At 34.8% G+C, this 19,742-nt stretch overlaps 1 protein-coding gene across 1 annotated transcript in view; it reads left to right on the plus strand.

The window, feature by feature from the left end:
• The window catches only part of COL5A2 (collagen type V alpha 2 chain), a 158,203-nt gene that overhangs the window by 55,512 nt on the left and 82,949 nt on the right, over window positions 1–19,742 (plus strand). The window contains exon 2 of the mRNA XM_033230908.1: window positions 15,578–15,802. Coding sequence (XP_033086799.1) covers window positions 15,578–15,802 — 225 coding nt within the window. The remainder of the gene's footprint in view (window positions 1–15,577; window positions 15,803–19,742) is intronic.

Below are 19,742 nucleotides of genomic sequence, written 5' to 3' on the forward strand. Positions count from 1 at the left end.
TCACTTTGAGTAGGCTGAAAAGGAGGAGGAAGAGAAGGGGTTTGTCTAGGGGTGACAGAGGTGGAAGGAAATCCCCTTATAAGTGGACCCATGCAGTTCAAACCCATGTTGCTCAAGAGTCAACTGTATGTGAATACTGCTGTATGTGCAATTTGGTGTGTATATGCAGAATAATTTTGTCTATGCCTTAGAATTCCTAACTCCCAGGGAAGTCATTGGTAAATGTAACTGGACATAAAATAATGCCTCTAAATCTACTTAACTGTTCTGTTTACCAATTCAGATACTGTGAATGGCCTTATTCCCTTATGGTTGAACCTCTGCAACATCAGAGAGGTTTCTATTGGTGGATACATACCTTGAGTTTCTTTTTGTATCTAGCACATCTTGTCATCTCATTTGGTAGTGTGGTCCAGTCATGAAAAGTTTGGTTGAGTTCATGATAAATCCCATAATTCTTTATACTTGATATTTAGCCTGTAAAATTCCATTAAATAATTTTTAATCATTGCTATTCCATTAACATCATAAGAATATCCAGAGTCACTCAGTTATCTTCCATTAAATCAGTATGCAAATGGATCATATTTAGAATTTTTTATTAGATCATATGCTTTTATCACTATAAAACAAACTGAGCAATTACATTTATTTCATTATTTGCTTTTATTTCTAATCCTTATTGCCAGTCAAATCTATTGTGACTAACCTGACAGTTACTAAACAGGAAAAAATTGAAGTTCTAAGTTGGTCCTGGAAGGAAGATTCCATTTTCAAATCTATAGCAAAGATTAAATTTAAAAAATAAAACAAGGAAAACACAGTTAAGAACTTTTAAAAATACTAGGTCAGACTTCAGAAAAATTAAAGAAAATGAAAACATGAATGTAATGTAATTTAAAAAATGACAGTTGATAGTTTTCTTTAAATTGTATTTTATAATGTGTGGAATTTTATTGAATTTTTCCTCAATGACTTTTTTATCATCCCCTGTTTAGTTTAAATGAAATAGCAAGCATAGTGCATTCTGTTTGCTGAAGGGAGTCATGTTTATATAATGCAAGCTGAATATTCTGGGGAAAGATTTCATTTCCTGCGCCCTATAAACTAATCTAAAAAGAACTAAATAATAGTTGGTATGCAATCATTTACTAACCCTACTCATTAAAATAACTGAAAGACTTATTCATGTCATGGAGATAGTCTTTCCCCCATCAATATCCTGTGAGGCCTCAGGAAAGCTAGGGGAAATTTCACCGGATATTAGGATGGTAACATTTGGTGACTACACAGGCAGAGCACCAGGAAATGAAATTTCCACCATTTAGAGTTGGGAAATGAATAGAAAGAATGGGGTTCACAACCTTAGTGTATTTTAATTGCTTCTCGTTCTAACACATTTTCTTTTAAAACACCCTTCTTAATCGCTTCCTTTTCTCATCTCTAAGGTAAACCATGCTTTACCTGTTTTTTCTTTAACCCGGGCTTCTATTGCTCTTCATTCTTCATAGGAGCTCTATTTGTCACTTTGCCACTCTTTTATTCAAAATCCACATTTAGAGTGTGACTTAAGACTTTTGTACATGTAAATGTGCCATCCCCTTATCTTTTTTCTAACATAGCAGTCTGGTTGTCTAACACAATACATAATAATTACGGGTGTATATTTGTTTAAATATTGGCTTTGCCACTCACTAGCTTTGTGATCATGATTGACTCCCAAGCCTCTACCAGGATGATTGTTAGGACTACCTGGAAAATTTTTATCAGGCACTTAGCATAACTCTTAGAACACTATTAATAGCTGCCATTAATATTTCTACTGGGTTATTCTTCCTTAAGATTCACTCCAACATGCCTTAAATAGAGTTTAGAATTTTTTAAATAAAATTTGTTTATCTCTCCAAAACTTTTAGTTCATTCGATGTCTAGACCATACACCTGTGTTATTTTCCTAGGGCTGCTTGAAAACAAAGTACCACAAACTGGGTGGCTTTTGACAACAGAAATGAGTGTCTGAGTCTCTGTGTCTCTTCCCCTCTTCCCTCCTTATAAGGACACTAGTCATATTGGATTAAGGGCCCATCATATTCCAGGATGACCTCAACTTAACTAATTAGGTCATCTTCAATGACCTTATTTTCAAATAATGTCACATTCTGAAGTACAGAGGATTAGCAATTCAGTGTATCTTTTAGCGGGACACAATTTAACCCAAAGTACCCAGTAGGTATTTCTTCCTCCATTCATTTAGGAGACTCTGAAATTATCTTTAAAAATTTTTAGGCCTGAAACGGTGGCTCACACCTATAATCCCAGCACTCTGGGAGGCCGAGGTGGGTGGATCACTTGAGGTCAGCAGTTCGAGACCACCCTGACCAACGGGTGAAATCTTGTCTCTACTGAAAATACAAAATTAGCTGTGCATGATGACACATGCCTTTAGTCCCAGCTACTCGGGAGGCTGAAGTAGGAGAATCACTTGAACCTGGGAGGCAGAGGTTGCGGTGAGTCAAGATCACGGCATTGCACTCCAGCCTGGGCAACAAGAGCAAAACTCTGTTTCAAAAAAAAAAAATTAAATACTTTATCCCACCCAAACTTCATCAAACCCTTCATATTTTCTACCTAGTGTCTCCTGGCTTTACCTCTCTCTTTTCGTAACTACTGTTTCTCCTAACTCCAGTATAACGTTTTCCACTAGTGGCCTTTGGTCTCATTTATTTCTGATTTTTCTTTAACTATGTAGTTACATTAATATTCCTGAAAGCTTCTTATATATTCTTTTATTTATTACCTTTATTCATTTATTCAGCAAGCATTTATTGGATGTTTTCCATGTATCAGGCACTTTAATACACTCATGATATAGAGAGAAATTAAATGTTTTTCATTCTCAAGAAATGTACAGCCCAGTAGAGTTTACATGCAAACAAACCAATAAGTGTAACAGAATGTTGCAGGTATTTGCCCGGTGTATGGCTAAGGTGAGATGAGGGCAAGAGAAGAGAATGACCAAATTCCATGTGGGCATGTTGTTAAAACTTTCCTAGTGGAAGAGGTATCGCTTGTACCAAGTATTCTCATCACCTCCTTTTTTCGATAAATTAAACCATCCCCTCCTGATGCTATGTATATAATGTTTTCCCCCGTCTCTGTTCCTGTTTTAGGTGGTTCCCTGCCTTTTTTCCAGGCAGAGTTTTCCTTACTCCCACCATCTCAAATACCTTCCATTTTTCAAGGCCTGGTTAAGAACTCACTTCTACTCACCCCTCCTCGATAATTTCAGCTTATAGTGATATCATCTTTTCAGATTTCTTATTTGTAATTCTCATACCTAGTATCTTATATAAACTATTTGCTGCTGCGACTAATTGTGGTCATTGAAGAAACAACTGGATAAAAGATACTTTACATCTTGAATGTTCTTAGTAAATATTTGTTAAAAATGTGATTTTATAAACTTTCCTCTAAGCTCCTCTGGAGTAGCTTGTGTGTCTTTTTTTTTTTTTTTTTTGAGACGGAGTCTTGCTCTGCCACCCAGGCTGGAGTGCAGTGGCCGGATCTCAGCTCACTGCAAGCTCCGCCTCCCGGGTTTATGCCATTCTCCTGCCTCAGCCTCCCTAGTAGCTGGGACTACAGGCGCCCGCCTCGTCGCCCGGCTAGTTTTTTTGTATTTTTAAGTAGAGACAGGGTTTCACCGTATTAGCCAGGATGGTCTCGATCTCCTGACCTCGTGATCCGCCCGTCTCGGCCTCCCAAAGTGCTGGGATTACAGGCTTGAGCCACCGCGCCCGGCCAGCTTGTGTGTCTTTAACTTTTGTGTCTTTCTTCCATGGGATAGAGTCAGGCATACAGTAAGTAGACTCAATAAATACTTAAGTAATCTATGAAAATGAGTATAAGTGGTTGTGCTAAGTATAAATAAAATAAACTTTTAGTATGGGTATTTAATATCTTACTTCACAGTGTTTTCTAAATTACAAAAGTCAACTTCTTTCAAACTAGACATTATACTATTTTTTTGGCTTCCTAAAATGTCAAAACACAATAATCCAGAATTCTGTATCTACAATTGAAGAAAGACTATGGAATTGGACCTAGAAAAATGCTTGTATAGTTTGTCCCAGTGTGGCTAGAGTTAGTTGGTCATCGGCAACAAATGGTTCCTGCCATGTTGCTGTGCACTACTGTCTTGGATTCTGGACTGCTGGCCCGCACCACCACAAGAGCCCCACCCCTCCTCCAAGGCACCCTCCTGTGGACACACCAGTTGGTTTAGAAACAAGAGTGCTGTTGTTTTACCCTCAGGCAAAGGAAGAGATGGTAAAGAAGTTAAAATCAGAGTCACGGTTGAGAGGGAGTACCTGGTCTCCTTCAGATCCATCCTGGTCACTTGGTAGAGAGAAGGAATCTATTGCCAATTACCAGCAAGGAGCCAGGGGTAACAATATTATACACCTTGGAAATGAATTTTTGGAAGAAACTGCTTTGGATTTTAATTTTCTCACTTAAAAAAAAAGCAACCCCCAAAACAATAAATTAAAGAAAGGAATTAAGGAAGTTAAAGAACTCAAATCCTAGAACTCTTTTGACTTCTCTGACCTCCGGCCTAGATGATATGCCCTTCCTACGTGTTCCCACAACAACCAAGGTTTGCCTATAAATTTATGTTTAAAGAATTGTTCTAATAATCTGTTACTGCACTGGTTCTCTCAGTAGTCTGTAAACTCCTTAAAGGTAGGGAGGAATTCATTACTTTAACTGTATTCCCAGTGCTTGGCAAAATAACAGATAAATATTTGTTGAATAAATAAACGTATTATCAAAATTCATATATTATGTTATTTTGATGTTTGCTTCAAGAATAAACGTATTTATTTTATGATTTGAACACATTCTTAATGCCAAAGGTGTTGGAAGACTAAAACATGCAGAGGGAACTGAAACTCACACAAGGGATCTCAGAACTGTGGCCTTAGCCATTATTATGGCTGGTATATTCTGAGGGATCATTGAATAATTTGCATTTATGGGTTTCCACTTTCTCTCTGCTATGTATCCAGACTGTCTTGCTGTCTAACGGTTTAAAATATATTTCATTATCAAATAGGACACCAAAGGAGAGTCAATAGGTGATATACTCATAAGCGAATGTAATGTTATTCTGTATTCTGTTCACCCTTGCTAATTTGAAGTTTGCTTTTATAAAGAGAATTTTATATTTCCATAAGGATTGAAGGTTGTTTTTGTTTTGGATTCTAGGAAATCCTCAGGTTGATATTCCCCAGATTTAGTTGTAATTAATGAAAATAAACAGCATTAGACAAAAACCTCTCAAAACACAGAGGAAGATTTCCAAGCTAAGGACCAATAATTCAAAAGACCCCAGGATACATATAGGTTAAAGAAATGAGAAAATAGAATGAGTTTATGAAGTTTCAGTGTGTATGTAATTTTTCCAGAATGCACTAGTGAAATACACATATGAGCAAAATTATTCTACAAAAAATTCATTATCTTTTACAACTTCTGTATATTTTGGTTGTTTTTGGCAAAGAAGTTGAACTCAAAATGTCTCATTCTCTGATCCAAAGTTTGCTTTTGTACTAAGCAAGTATTTAATAAAATTGTTATTAATTTGCCAGATAAATAACTGTCGATTAAATGGATTAACTAATGACGTTATTCCTTTTTCCAGATTGACAAATTTAGGATGAGATTTCGACCACACTTTAAAGCGAATTTATTTATGACATCTTTAAATATTTCTTTTCCCCAAAAGTAATTGCTCCTATTTTATCTTTTTCTATATGTTAACAAGTAGAAAAATTGAGGCAAACTTTTCATTTATTGATTTAGTAATAATCAGTTGACTAGTAAACAATATAATCTTTTGTCCAAACTAAATTTTATACTCCTTAGTTTCTCCTCTGATCTCAGCATGTGCTAATGACTGTATTAGCAAGAAATAAGTGTTCTGTAGTTACTTGGAATTAAGCAAATTATCGAAAGATTTTAGAGACTTCACATCTTTCCACGGGTATTTAAAGAAAATTACAAGAGTATTATTTTCCTTTATAGATATTTTATTCATAGTCATCATGTTTAAAGAAATTAAAATGTGAATTATACAATAATGATAAAATTCAGAATTTAAAAAACGGAATGAATAACATTAAGTAATAATCTAAAACTTTTGAAATTCCAATAAAGTTTGCCCATGTTTACTTGTTAAGGAAAATAGCAACTTCTCCTTAGAAGCACATGGATTTTTAGGTGAAAAATCTTGGATTCATTCTTTATATTTTTCCTAATAGGATAAAGAAGTATCTTCAGGTTAATTCTGTTGTTTTCTAAAGAAACTTGTAAAACCTCCTTCTTGATGTAGTAAAGTTATATAGAAAGAAGATTATTGTCTCCTCCTCCTTCCTCTACCCCTCTCCCTCATTCCTCTCTTCATCCTCCTTGTCTGTTTGCTTTTCTTGTCTTTTGTTCTCCCTATAAGTAGAGAAATTACCCAATGATGAGCTTTGCTGTGCATCTAAAAAGTTATTGATATAACTTTCCAGTAAAGGCAACAACTTCTCTTTCTCATACCAAGTATGACTATGGCATTTGGCTGGTTTTGAGATTCAGAGCATATTGAGTTTGATCTTAAACATGCAGTAAATAAATTGGCTTCCATACAATTATTCACATTATAAGGGATAAACTAAATATGAAGATTAAGAGATGAATTTAGGTTCTGAAATAATAATTACAATTTTATTTAAAGATTCTATTACATGTTCTGGAAGTGACTTGGAAAGGAATGTCAGAAGAGTAAAATCTAATTTTAGTTTTGTTGTTCAGCAAAATCACTTTTTTTTTAATAGCTACAAAATAGATGTAAATTAAATCTATGTAAAGCAGAACAAAACTGAATACTAATTCAAGTCACTAGATATTTCCAAGAGGGTAAAATGAGAAATTGGCTTTTGGGATGACAGCACTAGTCTCCCTTCACCCCATGCCTCCAGAACTCAGCTCCAGAGGGAATAATGCAGGAAGAGGCATCCCTTTAAATTCCTCTTAGAAATTTTCTTCAAAATATTTTAGAATCCTTGGTAGTGAAATGAATGGGATCAAAGAGCCATTGAGAACTGTGGAATGTTTGGTGGATTGTAAAAGAAATTTCAACTTGCTCAAGGCAAGAGCAGAGAATAAAGAATGAATTGGAAGAAATAAGCTGACTACAATGTCTGGATTTTTTCTAGAGGCCCTAAATATTCTTCTGTATCAGGGAAAATTGAAAAAGAAGGCAAAATGCAGCTGCAAAGACATAATAAAATACAGAGTTAAATTGATTCTAAAATGTTTTATGTAAAATATTTAATTTTATACTTACTGAGTATACAGTAATGAATATTCTCTTAAAACACAATAATTATTTTTGGTTACAAAAATGAGTAAAAATATATGCTCTTCTTAGGATATAATGTCTGGAATAAATGATAATACATCATATTCCTATAATTAATGGTATTTTAAAGCCTTGTAGGTTTGGCCCACATTTAAATAAGCAGCTAAAATGGGGCTTCTCTAAAAATCAGATAATAGCCCAGGGTTGAAGCATATCATTTTGTATTCAATGTGGCATAGATCTCTTACTTGGCATTTTTACAATTGACTTTAGATATAAAAGTCTCTTTTTATATAAAAAAGAATATTACAAAATGACTTTACCATATAGAGCTTCTTAAGCAAACAACTAATATTCAACAAATTAATTCGACAAATACTTCCTGAGCATTTACTGTGATCCTGACACTATTCTAGGATATCAGGATATATCAACAAAGGAAGCAAAATAAATTATATCTGTTCTCACAGCGCTATAATCCTATGATGGGGTGACAAACAATAAACATAATAAATTCAATATATAGTAGGCTTGAAAGTGATAACTACTACATTAAAAGAAAAAAAGAATAAGAATTGGTGAATTGAGAGTGTTATGGTTGTATGTGTGTGTAGTCATGTGCAATTTCTTTGGTAAAGTGTCCAGAGTAGGTAACATTTGAGCTAAGACTGGAAGGAGATGAAGGGAATCTGAAATGTGGATATTATATATTACTGAATATTTACTTCTCCTTTGAAAGAGAAATAGCTAAGCAGATTTTTGGTTCTCCTGTTTATCTCAAGCAATATTAGGCTAGGAGAGATTAAGTAGACATCATTCAGAACAATTACAAATTTTTCATGTATTTAGGTAGGCAGACACATTTGGCATAGCTCTGTACCAAACATTCACTGAGGATTAATATTTAAGATTAGAACTAAGGTTGGCTATACAAATTACAGCTGAAATTTCTAGTGTATAGATTATAGAGTTGGCTCAATTCTCTTTGTGGTGTTTTGCAACTATTTAGTAGTTTGAGGTATGTATTTGGGGAAAAAAAAATCTATGTCAAATGCATTAGCAGACTGAAATCTGCTCTTCCAGACAGAATTGTAGATGAGCATTGCATGTGCAGTATGTGTAGTTTTAGTTTCACATTTTGGCCACAGTCATTTAGATTTCCCAATGATACATGGAAAAAAACTTAAGTAGTACCTAATATGAGAGTTTTTCCTTTCTATTTTTTCCATTTTAAGTAAAGTAAAAACAGCAGTTTTACTAGTTAACTGAAAAACTTTGCTGATGAGATTGGAAAGCATTTAATGGTTGCACTGAAGAAACCAACCAACTTCACAGTTTATCTAATTTTTAAAATTCATATGCTCACTGAAATGCTTTGAAATGAATGCTTTCTATGAGTTGTCTCCTTTTTAATTTTTCAGATTTCAAGGAAAATTTTCACAATTGTCATTATATTGCTTCAGAATATAAAACATGATTGTCCTTAGTGGAACAGAAATTTAGCTCAGCTCAAATAATTATTGAATGCCTACTCTTGTTCATTTGGTACAAGGAAAAAGGAGCAGGGCACAGAAAAAATAATAATTTGGATAACTATCCTAAAACCAGATTTAAGCTTGCGGGGCTCACTAGAAAGTAAAAGTCCTTGTAGTGAATTGAAGAACAGATGTAAAACCCCATAGGCCTGCCCCATACATACTTATCCTCCCACCATCCCATAGATCTTGAGGCTGAGATAGAATAAATTGTCAAAGTATGGAATAGATCCCCCTCAGTTATCCCTGGTGGCTTCATATGTATCTAACTTTTAAAATTTGGAAATTTTTAAGGAAAACAAAATGAGGAATGTGGAATTTTGGGCATCTTCTCTGCAGGATCTAAAGAAGGAATTGAATGCTGTCCCTCTTTGTCTTTCCCTTCTAATGATAAACAGTGCCCTAGAGCAGAAGGAAGGGAAGGATTTCCTTGGTAGGTTCTCTGGAACCCCATCCAGCAGCCCACGCTCTGCTGTGCATTACTAAAGGCAGCATCTGCGGCATCCAGACGGACACGTGGGCTGCATTACTACCTCCTCCTTTGTCCCACAAGGCATTCTTTCTCCATTTCATGAGGCCACCGGCTGGCAGTGTCATGATTATAGTCTCTCAAAGACCTCTACAGTCAGAGAAACTTTAAATAATGGTAGCCCAGATCTTCACAATCCCAAAAGGGACCTAAATCAGCTGGGTCAGGAAGGCTGAAGGGTTGCTATAGCTTGCTGATGGTTGTTCTAAAATATGAACTTTTGTGACTGACACAGTCTTCTTCCTTTCTGGTCACACAGAGGCCTGAATGTCAGGGACACACCTGGTAAAAACCACCAAGTGACCATTTCCTCTCATTCAAAAAAAGGGTCCTAAGTGCACATCCTCTCTGGAAAGATTAGGGAAGGAGGAAAGAGAGCTAAAAGTGCTTATCTTTGTAATAGGCATATCAATGTACTAGTTCCTTACTTTCCTCATTCACATCTGCATTCATCCACGCTACACACACATTTATCAAAGACGGATTGTATGACATTAAATGTGAACGTTGCTGACGTAAACACAGTTCTGGCTGTCAAGGAACTCACAGTCTCACAGCTCACAGGGAAAAATGATCAGCGCAAACATTTGTCTGAATAAGAGATTTAAAATTTTTGTAAAACGTGTGTGTTGTATATTATTTTTGCATGGAAGAATTTTAGTTAATGACTAGAGAATATCTAACATAATTTTAGGGACTTTTATTTCATATATTTTTCAAAACCTTTAAGTAGACTCCAATACTTTAATATGCAAATACAATCGTCTCTCTTGGCCAGTTCAAAGTTTCAATATGGTCATTTCTATGCAGGCGTTTTTTTTTCCCACAAGTATAATTCATGAAAAAATGTGGATGCAGGGCATAACATATAGTTGGCAAGCTGCAATTGTGATAATTTAGTTTCTAATTGTTATAATAAGATAGTGGATTTGGTCTGCCATCTAGTGATTAAGAACTGAATTCTTACAACTAAATTTAAAAGCACTTAAGATTTATGAGAAGAGAAATCTATGAGGATATATGAGAAACATTGAGAAATTGAGTTGACTTCAAATAAAATGTGATCAGGTAAAATACATCTTTTCTCTGTAATACATCAGTGTCAGAAGTTTTGTGGGAATGACTTCACAATGGATTCAATTTATTGGAACAGTTGGTGAGGGTAAAAGAATCTTGTAGCTTGGAAGATACAAATTTGGAAATTAAAACACCATGAAAATTAAAAAATAGTGATGATATTATCAGATTTCTACCAGTCCTAATCAATTTTAGGAAAGTTAAACATAAACAGCAGAAAATACAAGTAATGCAAAATGATAGTTTTGGGGTTCATTTTTAGATTATATAAAAATATTTGTTTATCCAACTTTTAAATTTAAATTTTATTTTTATTTTAAGTTCCAGGGGCCGGGCGCGGTGGCTCAAGCCTGTAATCCCAGCACTTTGGGAGGCCGAGGCGGGTGGATCACGAGGTCAGGAGATCGAGACCCTCCTGGCTAACACGGTGAAACCCCGTCTCTACTAAAAATACAAAAAACTAGCCGGGCGCGGTGGCGGGCGCCTGTAGTCCCAGCTACTGGGAGGCTGAGGCGGGAGAATGGCGTGAACCCGGGAGGCGGAGCTTGCAGTGAGCCGAGATCGCGCCACTGCACTCCAGCCTGGGCGACAGAGCGAGACTCCGTCTCAAAAAAAAAAAAAAAAAAAAAAAGTTCCAGGGTACGTGGCAGGATGTGCAGGTTTGTTAACATAGGTAAACGTGTGCCATTGTGATTTGCTGCACCTGTCAACCCATCACCTAGGTATTAAGCCCAGCATGCATTAGCTATTTTTTCTAATTTTTACTAATGCTCTCCCTTTCTCAACCCCACCCCACCCCCTAACCGGCCCCAGTATACAGGTATTTTAAGAAACATTTATTTATTTTTATTTTTTTTTAGTCCTGGGCCTTGAATCTAAGCTTTGGATGTCAGCTTGGGTTAATTTTGTGATTTGGATAGGGAAACCAGGAGGACAGAATTGAATTTCTCAGAATGTCATTTGAAAATGTTTGTTATTTTATACTGTACTGTCATTTATAAAATAATTCTATTATGACAACTGTACTGCAATTTTTTTCAACAAATTGGCTGCAATTTTGCTTTCTATTTGACTTTTCTTTTCGTTTAAGTAAGTGTGTAGAAAACAGAAGGGACAACTTAATCATATGGTGTACAACTACCATGTAGATCCGTGAAAACTGCAAGACACCCTGTATTTTCTACCCACTGTTTCTTTGTACATGTCTTTCATTCAGACATGAACAATGAGAGTTCACTGAGTTTTTGAGCCCTCTGTGATGTGCATGGATTCTTGTTTGAGTGAAGAGGAGACAAGGTTTAACAGTGAATGTGGTTTTTCATCTCCTTACTATTTAAAAGCATTCCAACTAACTTTCCACATCATCTTAAATTTAATTATAAATTCTCAGGAGAAAGGAACCCATGATGACTCAGAGTATAAAACTAACCTTTAGCTTTGTCATTTAAAGAAAGTAATCCAGTGGCCTACTTCTTTGCCCCTTGAGTTGAAGTTATGTTGTCTTAAACTTTCAGAAAGAAACTGCTCTTCTAGGTGTTAACACAAGACGAAACAATGTGTCATTATGTTCCAACCCTAAAGGAGCCACAAAGAACAAGATAAGCTACTCCTTGAAGAGTCCCTCACATATTTTAATATTTAATTGACATTGTTACATGTCATCTGGTTTTTGTTTTTCATATTCTCTACTTCCAAATATCTAATTATTCCATCAGCAATATATATCCTCATATATAATGTCTATCCAATAATAACATATATTGTTATAATAATTCATTTTATAAATCTTCAGGGGATAGCTTATCCTGTTCTCTGGCTCCTTCAAGATTTGTACAATAAACATATTATATAATTACAATTATATAATAAGTTAATTATATTCATTTATTATATAACAAATATATCACTCCACAATGTTATATATATAAAACATATATATAGTTATATGTGTAACATATATAATATATATAATACTCCACAATAATATATATTTTGAGGACAGAAAGGAACACATATGCTTCCTTCTTTTCTTTTTGTGAGTCAGGGTCTCACTCTGTTGCTCAAGCTGGAGTGCAGCAGCATAGCATGGCCATAGCTCACTGCAGCCTAGAACTCCTGAGCTAAAATCATCTTCCCACCTCACCTTCAGAGTAGCTGGAGCTACAGGCACGTGCCACTATGCCTGGCTAACTTTTAAATTTTTGCAGAGAGAGTGTCTCACTGTATTGCCCAGGCTGGTCTTGAACTCTTGGCCTCAAGCAATCCTCTCACCTTGGCCTCCCAACGTGCTGGGATTGTAGGTGTGAGCCACTACACCCAGCCACATATGCTTTCAATATTTTGCACAATTAGTACTAGGCACTTATGCACTTAACTCCCAGCACCCCCACCCAAGAGTGTGTAATGAGAGAAACAAGCTAATTGAAGTAGTATCTCATTTTCAGGTAATAGCATTTAACATTTGTAAGTGGATATTTCCTTCTCAATCATAAAACTTAATGAGCAAAGTTACTCTTAAGTTATCTACTTAACGGAATTGTTCAGTGAACTATGGACATAAGCCCATTTTTATACAGGTTGTGTCTCTGGAAATGTTCATCATGGAATTACACTGTGTTAAAGTGATATTTCATGTAAAAGTCACACTTTTTATTTGATGAATATATTTCTCATTTTTTCAAAATAATCTTCCAGAAAAGCATATTAAAACATAATTTCTGTTTTTCCCTTGGTTTTAAATGACTATAATAGCACTATGGACATAGAGCTAATACTGTTTTGTTGATTAGATATGTATTATGTGATATAAGTCTTTTAATGAAGATAAAACAGATTAGAAACTTAGTCTTCATCTTATAAAACAGCACACAAACCATTAGCATATAGTAGTGTTACTCTCTGAGAGCAATTTTCCATTTGCCAAATATCTGTGATGAAAGACTAAATATATAAAGCAAAGTATTCCACAGGACAGTGAGAAAAATGTTTTTATTCCAGCTTTTTTAAGGTATAATTGACAAATAAAAACTATATAAAGCAGATTTTTGGATTAATATCTGTATTGTAAACTAAAATAATTTTCATATGTAGCTTTGCATTATCATTTGAATATATTTATATGCCAAATGATAATATCTTTCATTACATTCTTACAACTACATTAAAACATCTTTTTATGAAGTACAAAGTTCATGCTGTGCAATTAAACTAGTTTACCATAGTTTAGATTCATTCATTATATCCATCCAGTAGACAAGTATTTATTAAATGGCAGTTCTATGAAAGGTATAGCATCAAGCTTTAGAAATACAATGATGGGGCCAGGCACAGTGGTTCACGCCTTTAATCCCAGCACTTTGGGAGGCTGAGGCTGGCGGATCACTTGAGGTCAGGAGACCAGCCTGGCAAACATGGTGAAACGCTGTCTCCACTAACAATACAGAAATTCGCTGGGCATGGTGCAGGCGCCAGTAATCCCAGCTACTTGGGAAGCTGAGGCAGGAGAATTGCTTGAACCCAGGAGGCAGAAGTTGCAATGAGCTGAGATCGCACCATTGGACTCCAGCCTGGGTGACAAGAACAAAACTCCATTTTGTTATTTCAAAGAAAAAAGAAAAGAAGAAAAGAAAAGAAATACAGTGATGAACAAGACACCTAGTCCTTACTTTCATGTAGTTTTTCTCTAGTGAGGGAGATAAAATAAACAATAATTAAAAATTAATACTCATTCTAATAAACTTCCTGAGGGCAGTGATTTTTGCCTATTTGTTCACATTTTAGTATCTCTTCAATTACCTAGCATATAATACACAATGAATGAATGAATAAATGAACGAATGGCCAAGTGAATGAGTTCTTTGAAAAGGTCTCTGAAAAATATCAATTGGGTAAAGAAAGTCTAATTTTTGCAGGGTAGTCAGAAAAGAATTTCATGGGGAGATGACACTGAAGTAATGATAGATAGCCATGTGGTCCTGGGATGAAGGAAGGAGAGGTAGTGCTAGGCAAAAGTGGTCAAGTTGTGCAAGAAATGAGAAAGAAGGTCTTTAGCCTTTATAATTATAGGAAGTTTTGAATTTAAGTAGTTGGGAAGTTCTTGATGTATTTAAGCAAGGATGATTTGATCCACATTATGTTTTAAAATTCTATAGTATTGTTATAAAATCACAAAGTTAATGATGTAATATATGTGTTTACTTATTAGTAATGTATAATAGAACTGCTCTTGTGCAATATATGTACACACACATATATATGTATTTTCCCAAGCTTTCTTAATTGTAATGTAAATGTAGAAAAGCACTAGGCAAATATATATTAACTTACTGTATTATTTTGGCTATGGTTTTCCTTAATTAATTTTGATGCAAACATAATTAACTCATTACCTGCATAAGTTTTGCATTTCTGCCACAGTTGAGTAAACACCATTAATTTAGGATATCAAATGGAATTCTACTCCATGAAATGGGACATGGTTATTCTTTTTTTCCTGTACATTTAAAAATAATTTTAATAAAAACATATACCTTTTTCCTTTTCGCAGTTTTTTTCTATGGTACATGAAAACGTACTGTCTCCTGTTGTGGAATTTACTAAAGTTTCCAGTGAGTTGCAAGTCATAATAGGGTTCACCAAACATTCAAATTATATATTCTCCTTTGAATTATTCATTTTTTACCCATTTTCGGATGGTTCTCTTTTATTCCTCTTTACTGATATTCTCATTCATCATTCATACCTTCAAGAATAAAATCTTGAAGGAAGCATTATCTGGTTAAAAAATATACTTCCATTGTATCACTTTTATTTCTTCCCCTGTCATGCAAGGATACATTATCATCATTTCATGGTGAATTACATATTATTTTGTTACAAAATGAAATCAGTTCATTTGTGTTTGGCTCCGTGGAAGGTTACTTCTTAGTCCAGAATTTTTTAGAATCCACAAGATGGCTCACCTTTTAAAATATTTTCCCAATTCCATAATTTCAGATTACTAACCTCTTCCTTCTTTTCTTCTTATTTTAGAAGGATATGGTGAAGAAATAGCCTGCACTCAGAATGGCCAGATGTACTTAAACAGGGACATTTGGAAACCTGCCCCTTGCCAGATCTGTGTCTGTGACAATGGAGCCATTCTCTGTGACAAGATAGAGTGCCAGGATGTGCTGGACTGTGCCGACCCTGTAACGCCCCCTGGGGAATGCTGTCCTGTCTGTTCACAAACACCTGGAGGTGGCAATACAAATTTTGGTAAGAATGTTTAGGGCCAACTCATAATTGATCCAGTTACTCACCTTTATAGTCGCAGTGTTTTTCACTTTCAGCATTCAGCAACCCAAGAGAATAATTAAGCAGCTTTTTCGGTGGCTTTTGGGGTTAATGATTAATGATTTTGCTCACTCACTTTATCTAAAGTTAGATAAAAGCAGACAGTAATTTCCTGTCTTCTTAAATATCTGAAGCATTTGGGGCTGAATTTTGAGTGGTTATGTCTAATCTGAGAATTTCTTGAATCACTTAAGATGGTCATTTGTTACCATATACATGATGAGTGCCTCCAAGTTATTTTTCAATTTCCCTTTAAGTCCATTAATGCCTAAGAGAAGATCTAGAAAACACATTTATCCTCAATGATGCCAACTTTGTCCTAGTGAATGGAATACTTATTCCTAATGTAATTTAGTGCCACAGCACCCTGTATTACATTGGCTCTTCTTTTTTTTTTTTTTTCTTTTTGAGACGGAGTCTCGCTCTGTAGCCCAGGCTGGAGTACAGTGGCGCGATCTGGGCTCACTGCAAGCTCAGCCTCCCGGGTTCACACCATTCTCCTGCCTCAAGCTCCCTAGTAGCTGGGATTACAGGGCCCGCCACCACGCCCAGCTAATTTTCTGTATTTTTAGTAGAGACGGGGTTTCACAGTAGCTAGGATGGTCTCGATCTCCTGACCTCGTGATCCACCCGCCTCGGCCTCCCAAAGTGCTGGGATTACAGGTGTGAGCCACCGCACCCAGCCTACATTGGCTCTTAAATGCAGAATGCTTTTCATGTTGGCTAGGTAAAGAATGAAACAGGTTTCCATGAGAAAAAATAATATAAAGTATAGCTTTTAAAACTTCTTTGAAGAAAAAGTTTCTGTGTTTAACAGATATTATGTATTTCAGTATGAGTACATATTTTAAAGATACATGTCAGGGAAACAAGTTTATATTTATAGGTTTCAATAAACTAAGTAAGAGCAATATTAAACCTTTAGGTTATTTGTGTTAGCAATCATGAGACTTCTAATTCATCATTGTCAAGACAATATCAAGGCTTTATTTTGTTTTTCAAAATTTCATTGCAAATAACAGCAAATACAATAAAGGTTTCAACAGTATGTACGTGGAAATAGATAGCAACTTACCTCTTCTCTGCCTCTTGAACAGAAGCAATGTGCCTTGGATAAATACCTACACTTCAGTAATGTAATAAGAAATATATAAAAGAAAGAATTAAAACCAAGACATATAAGAGCTACCCAAAGCAAATACAATCATCAAAGAAGCCCAGGAATAAAGTAAAATTAAATCTGTGGGGATAAGTGAAGAGCAAATGGGAGCAATGGTGGCAAATATCAGAAAACACACCAAAATGTACAGTCTCCTTCAAATGGTTGGTCTAGGAGCTGGCAATCACATTATACACAGATGCCATAAGGTAAAAAGCGGTTGAGTTCAGCTAAATTTACGAGATAGAGAACACACCATAAAATGCATTACTGTAGACCACGTGAAAATTCTGACCTATCATTTTACCATGAACCAAAAAAAAAAAAACTTAATAAAGTAATTCTCTTTAAGAAAGAAGGCTATAAAGCAGAAAAAAGTAATGGTCAGAAAAGAAATGGAAAATCAAGTCATCACAATAAAATGAAGATGAAATAGGAGGGATCACAAGGAGAGCTGATATTACACAAAATAAAGCAAGGGCCATGAGAATAGGAAAATAATGAATTACAATTTTTAAAGAGTTAAGAAATAATTGATGTGGAAGACAAGCAAGGGATAACCCTGAAGACAAGTACCCAAAGAAAAAAATAATACAATTGAGTGGAACAAATAACAACATAATACAATAAAAATTTTGTGAAGTAAAATAAAACTTTAATTTCAATATTTAAATGGCAACCACATGTCTGAAAAATTGATCCAAAAGAGTTAACAGAGACATATGTAACTTATTTAAAGTCATTAAACTTTAAAGATAAATAAATACTTCTTTAGAATTCCAAAGAATAAGAACAGATTTTTTCTTTTTTCTTTTTTCTTTTTTCTTTTTTTTTTTTTTTTTTGAGACAGAGTCTCGCTCTGTCGCCCTGGCTGGAGTGCAGTGGCCAGATCTCAGCTCACTGCAAGCTCCGTCTCCCGGGTTTATGCCATTCTCCTGCCTCAGCCTCCCGAGTAGCTAGGACTACAGGCGCCCGCCACCTCACCCGGCTAATTTTTGTATTTTTAGTAGAGACGGGGTTTCACCGTGTTAGCCAGGATGGTCTCGATCTCCTGACCTCGTGATCCACCCGTCTCGGCCTCCCAAAGGGCTGGGATTACAGGCTTGAGCCACCGCGCCCGGCCAAGAACAGATTTTTTCTAAAGGGAGAAGTTATTAAGACTGGTCACAAATTTCTCCACAGTATCCAGTGTCAGAAGATAGTGGATCAATATATACATATTTCTTAAGGAGAGAATATGGTTAATTAATGTTAAATATAAATCCATTCTCTCCTTCAAATATAAAAGCTATAGAAAAAATTTCTCTGGGGATATTGTTTCTATAAATTTCCCAGGGAAACTACCATCGGCTAAATGCAAGACAACCAAGAGTTAATTGAGGAAACTGTCAAAGAACTTATGCGAGCATTTATTATATTTAACTCTAGAAAAAGACTAAAACAAAAGTGTAAGTTAGGTGACAGATGGGATTGTAAATATAGCTTCTGACAATGCAGAAATAATTATAAAATTTACATATAATGAAAGGGGGAGGCAAAAGAATGTATGAACTAGAGTGAGTTTGGTAATTCCTCATCTTTAAGGGTGAAAGTCAGAAAATATCATTCAAACCTGATAAATCACATGAACAAAGTAGTGGCACATTTAACACTACAAAAGTAAATGCTAAAAAGAACATTTCCTTGTTAAAATTGAATGCTAGAAGAAAACCTGAGGGGCATGTAAGAAAAAAGTAATACTGTCAATTTTATCTTTGCTCATTTTAGTGGAACTAATAGAAACTGTCTAAACAACTATAGATCTATGAGTAATGTAAAAGAATGTTAACATAATTTAACAGAATATGGAATATAATTGATAGAACTTATGTACAAATCTTTTTAAACATAAGAAGTTCTAATACACCAAAGATACTTAAAAACATAGTGAAACATTTTATTTTTAAAATTTTAATGAAAAATCATAGTTCTATGCTTATATAAATAAAAAAGAAAGAATAAAAGCATATTCATTTAGCATCTTTCTCAAAAAGTTAAAAAAAATCAACAAAATAAACTGAAAGTAAGTAGAAGAAAAAATTGTAAAGGTAAAAACAGAAGTTGAAAAATGAGAAAACTGAAATATAGTGGAAATAACATGTAAATCCAAAATATGGTCCTATAAAAACCCAACCAAAAGATCTAACCTAAAGCAAAAAATGATAAAGAAAAAATTGCCTAATGAAAATAAAACAACATAAAAGAATTATTAAGAGGTCCCTTTATTCAATTGTATCTTTATAAATTTGAAAACCAATATGAAATGAATAATTTTCTAAGACAGTATAATTTACTAAGACTAGCCCTGGTAGAAAGAGAAAATCTTAGAACATGGATTTTCTTAGAAGAGACAGAAATTTGTAAAGCAGCTAGATTCCCAAAGCAGCAACTCCAGATGTTTTCACAGTTGTGTCAAACAGCTAAAAGGTCTTAAAAAGATGGTTTTAATGCTTTTAAAACCTCTTCTTGAACACTGAGACAGCAAACTTTCAAAGTTTTGCTATGAAGGAAGTATATTATTTACAGCAAAAGTAATAACAATGACACGCACAAAAAACTATGAACTGATCTTATAAATATTTTTTAAAATTCTAAATAAAATATTAAGTCTATTAGCATATTAAGAGAGTAATTAGTCATGAAAAAGTAGAGCTTATTCCACAA

Source organism: Trachypithecus francoisi, unplaced genomic scaffold (genome assembly GCF_009764315.1).
Source record: "Trachypithecus francoisi isolate TF-2019V2 unplaced genomic scaffold, Tfra_2.0 Lachesis_group13, whole genome shotgun sequence".
In the NCBI taxonomy this organism is placed as follows: domain Eukaryota; kingdom Metazoa; phylum Chordata; class Mammalia; order Primates; family Cercopithecidae; genus Trachypithecus; species Trachypithecus francoisi.